The sequence below is a fragment of the Sarcophilus harrisii genome, chromosome X (assembly GCF_902635505.1).
Source record: "Sarcophilus harrisii chromosome X, mSarHar1.11, whole genome shotgun sequence".
NCBI lineage: Eukaryota > Metazoa > Chordata > Mammalia > Dasyuromorphia > Dasyuridae > Sarcophilus > Sarcophilus harrisii.
This window is the reverse complement of record NC_045432.1, coordinates 74,271,853-74,278,400: the sequence shown is the minus strand read 5'-3', so window position 1 is coordinate 74,278,400 and position 6,548 is coordinate 74,271,853. Positions and strand designations below refer to the sequence as shown.

Genomic DNA, 6,548 nt, shown 5'->3' with positions numbered 1-6,548 from the left:
TGACACGAGCCCTTTGTAAGATGGCTACTAAGTCACTTCTAATGCAGCGTTTATCCAACCTAGTCACAACATCTTGAAGCCTGAAATAATGTACAATTCAAATTTAAAGATCATCCTACTAAGCACTACACAACTGATAAATGCTGATCCAGGGAAGGGTCTGGTGTTTTGAGATATCCCTGGGATATAGAAGAGGGAGGGATGGAAAAGTGTGGGGCAATTAAATATCAATTAATAAATTAATTTTAATGGATTAAATATTTAACTAATGTCTAACGTAACCAACTTCATTGAGTTATATGTTAAGTCAATTGATTTTGTTAATTAAATATCAAACTAATTAATTCATTAATTAAATATCAAACTAATTCATCAATTGTCAAACTAACTCATTAATTAAATAGCAAACTAATTTGCTAACTGGCCAGCAAATTAATTCATCTGTTAATTAGATGGCAAATTAACTAATTTGTTAATTAAACAGAAAATTGTTCAATTTGATAATTTAAAAATTTTTAATTAATTTTGTTAATTAAATAAAAATTAATTAATTTGTTAATTAATTATCAAACTGATCAATTTCGTAAATCAAGCAACAAATCAATTGACTCTGTTAGGTATTAAATTAGCTACGTTAGTTAAATGGCCAAATAACTTTGTGAATAAACTAATCAATTTGATAAATCAATTTTATTTAAATGATTTTGTTGACTAGGTATTAAATTGTTAATTAACTGCTAGATAAATTTTATTAGTTAAGTATCGGGGTAATTAGTTTTGTTAATTAAAACTTCGGCTAATTTTGTTAATTGAGTGCTAAAGTAATTAATTTTGTTAATTAAAATCCACCCAATTCTGGCAATTAAAATTAATTTAATTAGTCTTGTTAATTGACTATTAATTAATTTTGTTAATTAACAATTAATTAGGTCTGTTAATCAAGCGACAAATTATTTCGTGTTGTTAATTAAAATTTAATTCAATTCTTAACTGAGTATTAAATTAGTTTTTCTAGTTAAGCATCAAAGTAATTAATTCTGTTAATTAAACACTTGACTAGTTTTGTTAGTTGAGGTTCAAATTAAGTAACTTTTATTAAATTAATTAATTTTTTCAATATGCACTAAATTAATTAACTTTGTTAATTATGCTATAAATTAATCCATTTTGTTAATTATTAAGTACTAGATTAATTAATTTTGTTAATCAAGTATTAGATTAATTTTGTTAATTGGATATTCAAATAGATTCGCCAATTAGATAATCAATTACTTAGCTTTATTGAGCTCAATATTAAATTAATTAATTTTGCTGATTAACTATTACATTATTTAAATTTTGTTAAATAACTAATTAGTTCCGACAAGTAACCATCTAGTTGGTTTTGTAGATGTTTACTTAATTAGGTTTGTTAATTAAATGGCAAACTAATCCAGTCTGTTGATTAAATGTTATTTAATTATGGTAATCATTTAATTAAATTTGTTAATTTAAGGTTTATTTAGATATGGTAATGAGGTGTTTGGTTAAAGGTTTTGCTAAATTAATTAATTTTGTCAATTAAATATTAAATAATTGATTCCATTGATTTAATATTCGATTTTGTTAATCATTTAATTAATTTTGCTAATATGAAGATTTCATGACCAAGTATAAGGTTAATTAATTCGTTGACTGAATGTTAAATTAATTTTGTTAATTAAATTAAATTTATTTCCATAACTATTAAATTAGTTAATTTTGATAATTAAATATTAAATCAATTTTGATAATCAAATATTAAATCAATTAATTTTGATAATCAAATAGCAAACTAATCGGGTTTCTCAAAATTAATTTTGTTAGTTAAGTTAAATGGCAAATTAACTGACTTAAATTAAATATAAAATTAATTGATGTTGTTGGTAAAAGTAAATATTTACTTACTTTTAATCAATTAATTTTAATTGATTATTGCTTAAATATTTTCTATTAGAAAACTGCCTAATATATTTATATATACAAGATTTAATAATTCGGAGGGACATGCTGCTAACCTCAATTTTTTCCCTCAAAACTTTTCCCCAAGTGTTGAGGTCAACACTTCATAGGTTTCCATGAAACAACATGGGAAAGAAAGTTCTAAATCGTTGGCAGTGCCCATACTATATCACTCTTAAACTGCTGGTTCTTGCTTGGTGTTTATTCAGAGTGTTGTTTAAAAAAAATTTTTTGGGAAAAATTCTAATTAGATGTTAATTAAATTAATTAAAATTAGATATTCAATTACCTAGTTTTATTAAGTCCAATATTAAATTAATTTATTTTGCTGATTAACTATTACATTGTTTAAATTTTGTTAAGTAACTAATTAGTTCCGGCAATCGACCATCTAGTTGATTTTGTAGATTAATATTTAATTAATTAGTTTTGTTGATTAAATGGCAAACTAATTGGCTCTTGATTAAATGTTATTTAATTATGGCGATCATTTAATTAAGTTTGTTAATTGAATGTTTATTTAGATATGGTAATTAGTTGCCTGATTAAAGTTTTGATAATTGAGTCCAATATTAAATTAATTAATTTTGTTGATTAACTATTACGTTGTTTAAATTTTGTTAAATAACTAATTAGTTCTGGCAATCGACCATCTAGTTGATTTTGTAGATTAATATTTAATTAATTAGTTTTGTTAATTAAATGGCAAACTAATTGGCTCTTGATTAAATGCTATTTAATTATGGTGCTCATTTAATTAAGTTTGTTAATTGAATATTTATTTAGATGTGGTAATTAGTTGCCTGATTAAACTTTTGATAATTGAGTCCAATATTAAATTAATTAATTTTGTTGATTAACTATCACATTGTTTAAATTTTGTTAAATAACTAATTAGTTCTGACAGATTAAATTGTCAGAATTTAATCATTAATTAATTAATCAATTAATACACCCCAAATTCCTTGTACTATCTACCTGGATCTCATGGTTTTCTAGTGATGCCCCTCTCTGTATTTGGCTAGGGCATCAGGGAAGAGGTCTGTATTCTGTCAGGCCTGTATCTGAAATATTTTTTACCTCAGGTAAGAACCATCTCAGCTTGCAATCCTCAAAACTTCCAAGAATCCGAGCTTGAAGGTCAACATGGGTTCTTGATTTAGAAACAAAGCAGATTATTAGAGTTAGGAATAATTTATCTGTCAGATCTATGGAGAAGAGAAAAAAATCATGCCCAAACGAGATAGAGATCGTTAAACACAAATCGTCAACGATCAACTATGCCCAAAGAAAACTCCGACTGTGCCTACCCTTTGATCCGGCAATATTACGATATCCCAAAGATCATTAAAAAAGGGAAAAGTATCTTACGCCTATATGCCGAACAAGCTGTGGTCCATAAATGGAATACTGTGTGCCATAAGAAATAAATAGGTAGATCGCAGAAAAACCTGGACTTAAACATGAATTAATGCCAAGGCAAGTGAGCAGAATCCGAGCATTATACACAGCAATAGCAACACCATTCTGTGATCAGCTATAATTTACTTAGCCTCTTCTTCCCGATATAATGAACCGAGACAATTCTGAAACACTCATGATGGAAGATGCTATCTGCATCCCGAGAAAGCATATTTCTTTTACATTTTTGTATGTGAATTTCCCCTTTTGTTCTGTTTCTTCTTTCTCAACATGACTAATGTGGAAATGTTTCCACGAAGGCACATGTATAACCTGTAGCAGATTGCTTGCCCTTCTGGGAGGATGGAGGGAAACAGGAGAAAGGTTTGCAATTTACAATCTTAAATAAATGAATGTTGGAAATTATCTTTACATATTAGAAAAAACAAAATACTATTTACAAATAAAATAACCCGTGCTAGACATCTTGGGGTTTTAGTGTGTAAAGATCTTTTAAGCACAAACCCAGCATGATGGAGTGAATAAAATACCAGACTCAAAGTCGGGGACTTAAGTCAAATGTGAGCTGGCATTTATTAACTGCGTGATCGGGAACAGGTCAGCACCTAAGCCTGTTTCTTTATCTATAATCCGGTAGAATATCTGTCCTGCCTACCCCTTGGTGGTTACGACCAAAGTACCTCATAAATCTTAAAAGTCCTAAGCATATGTATCATCATCAGGTGTTAACCCAAAGCCGCTGGATTCAGTTTTTTGCATGCTCCAATTCTTCGTTATCAAATATCACTCTAAGCGGTAGGACGTTGGCAAGAGTTTGAATAGCTTTTTGTCGTTAATGGGATTTGTCCCGAGTACTACTTCCGACTTTACTACTGAGATGCTCCCCCTTTTCCCTGCCCACCTTTATCCCTGATCTTCCCCTCAGAACGTTCAAAGGATTGTCTCAACTCTTTGTATTTCCAATTCCTACCTTATAATAAGTACTTAATAAATGTTTTTTTTTTTTCATTTGTTTCTTCCAGTGCGCTTTAATGATATTGGGATGTGAGAATCTTGATAAAAAGTGTTTATGTTCCTCGGGCATATCTTCCTATTAGTCTTCTAAATAGTACGTATGTATGTATGTTGTGTATGGCAAGGGGAAGGAAAAGATAAGCAACATTTATACCCATTTAAAGAACATCACAACCCCGGTTCCTTAAAATTATTCCCAACTACAGTGGCAGGTCATTACCAACAAAGAATTTGTTAAAATGTATTAGCAGTCGCTATCCTTAATAGACCCTGAGGTCTGCGTCTCTACCTGTCTTAAGGGTCAAAGGATTCTTTTTCTCAATAAATAAGAGCTAGCATTTTTATATATCACATTACAAATATTTCTTTTGATCCTTTTAACAACTCTGAAAGGCCTATAGGGGTTATCGGTCCCATTTTAGATATTAGGAAACCGAGGGAGGCAGAAATTAAATGACTTGCCCAGGGTTACCCAGTGAGGAAACCTCAAGTCTAACCACTGACCCACCTAAGCTGTCGCTTTTCTACCCAAGATACCAAGAAAAACACAAACAACAATGTGGCGCCTGACCATCAGATTTATTGTTGGTTTCCACTAACACCGTCGTCATCTGGATCTTTCTCACAAATCTGCTGGTATTCCATCTCGCCACTCAATCCCTGAGAGACCAGGAACTGTTCCAGTTCGGCCAGCTTGTACTCGACCACCCTGAGGTTTAACAGGATTCTCTTCTGCATGGCGATGGAGTGTGGGTAGTCATTGAGGATCTCCTTGGAGAGGTTGCGCACGGATAACCCATTTTCTACGTTGTCTCTTAAATTAGCGTCTTCTTCATCTTCATCTTCGGGTCTTGCTTCCGGGATCCTTCTCTGGAAGAGAGAAAAATCGCGCATTTGTGGTTTACCGGGTTCCAAACAGCCAACGGGACGCATTTTAATTGGCTATTCTCGACAATCCCAAACCTTCCCCAGCCTTTAAGTCGAGCTTCCCCTGCTCCCGTGACCGGCTGTGGCTTCAGATCTATCTCTGGGCATGGGTACGAAAGGGAACGATTGAAAAAGTTTCCAGAAAAAGGAACTTACAAAACTCCCCAAACCCCAAACTAAATACATTTGAAAAGGCTATGGCTAAGGGGAGGCCTTCCTGCCCGGGCGGAGGCTAGAATTGGGGCATTTATTGAATATCTCCCCTTGGGTATCCTTGAGGTATGACCTGAGCATCCTGGAGACGACGGTACCATGGAGAATAGTCAGCCTTGATAAGCATACTGGAAGAGCTGAACACGGGGAAGCGGGAAGGGCAACTGAGAGGGAGGGCGGGAGGAGAAACTGGAGCGTTGGTGGGAGGAGGAGAGATAGTAAAGGGAAGGGCAACAATGGGTGGGAGGGGCAGGAGGATACCCCTGGGGGCAAACCCCTGGGGAGGGGCAGGATGAGAGGAAAATGGGGAAGGGGTAACAGTGGGGAGGAGGAGGGCCAAGGTGGGCCTCAGGGATGGGGGCCCGGTCCCTACCCCCCCTCTGTATATAAAAGGAAAATTTAGGGAAAGTTTCCCCCTTTCCATGGGGGAAAGCTGGGGGAGGGACAGTGCTCTGGTGTAATTTGTGGTTTTCCCTTTCCCCTCACCCCCCCTCATTCCTTTTCCCTCTTACCCCCTTCTTTCCCTTCCCTTTTTACCCTTCCCCTTCTCTTCCCCCCCTTCTTCCCCTTCCCCTTTTCCCTCTCATTCCCTTTCCCCTTTCTCTTTTCCTTCCCTTCCCTCTTTATTCCCTCTCCTCCCCCTCTTCTCTCTTTCCTCTTGTCCCTTTCCATTCCTCCCCCTCTTCTTTTTCCTCCCCTCCCCCTCTTCTCTCTTTCCTTCCCCCCTTCCCCCCTCTTCCTCTCCCTCCCCTTTCTTTTTTCCCTCTTTCCCTCCTGACCCCTCTCCCCCTTCTTTTCCCCCTTTCTTTCCTCCCCTTCCCTCCCCCCTTCCTCTTCCCCTCCCCCCCCTTTCTCCGCTTCCTTCCCTCCCCTTGTTCCTCTTCCTTCCCCCTCCCCCTTTCCTCTTTTCCCCTCCCCCCCTTCCTCTCCTCTCTCCTTCCCCTCCCCTTCTTTCTCTTTCCCTCCCCCCCCCTTCCTCTTTTTTCCCCCCC

The 6,548-nt window shown here is 35.2% G+C and overlaps 1 protein-coding gene across 1 annotated transcript; it reads right to left on the bottom strand.

Annotated features, from left to right (window-relative positions):
* Nucleotides 1–4,976: 4,976 nt before the first annotated feature.
* CT83 (cancer/testis antigen 83) lies at nt 4,977–5,795 on the bottom strand. The gene is made up of 2 exons (XM_031944524.1): nt 5,630–5,795; nt 4,977–5,286 (listed from the first exon to the last, which is right to left on the bottom strand). Exons 1-2 carry the CDS (start codon nt 5,681–5,683, stop codon nt 4,996–4,998), a joined length of 345 nt encoding a protein of 114 aa, XP_031800384.1. The 5' UTR covers nt 5,684–5,795; the 3' UTR covers nt 4,977–4,995.
* Between the last annotated feature and the right edge of the window lie 753 nt (nt 5,796–6,548).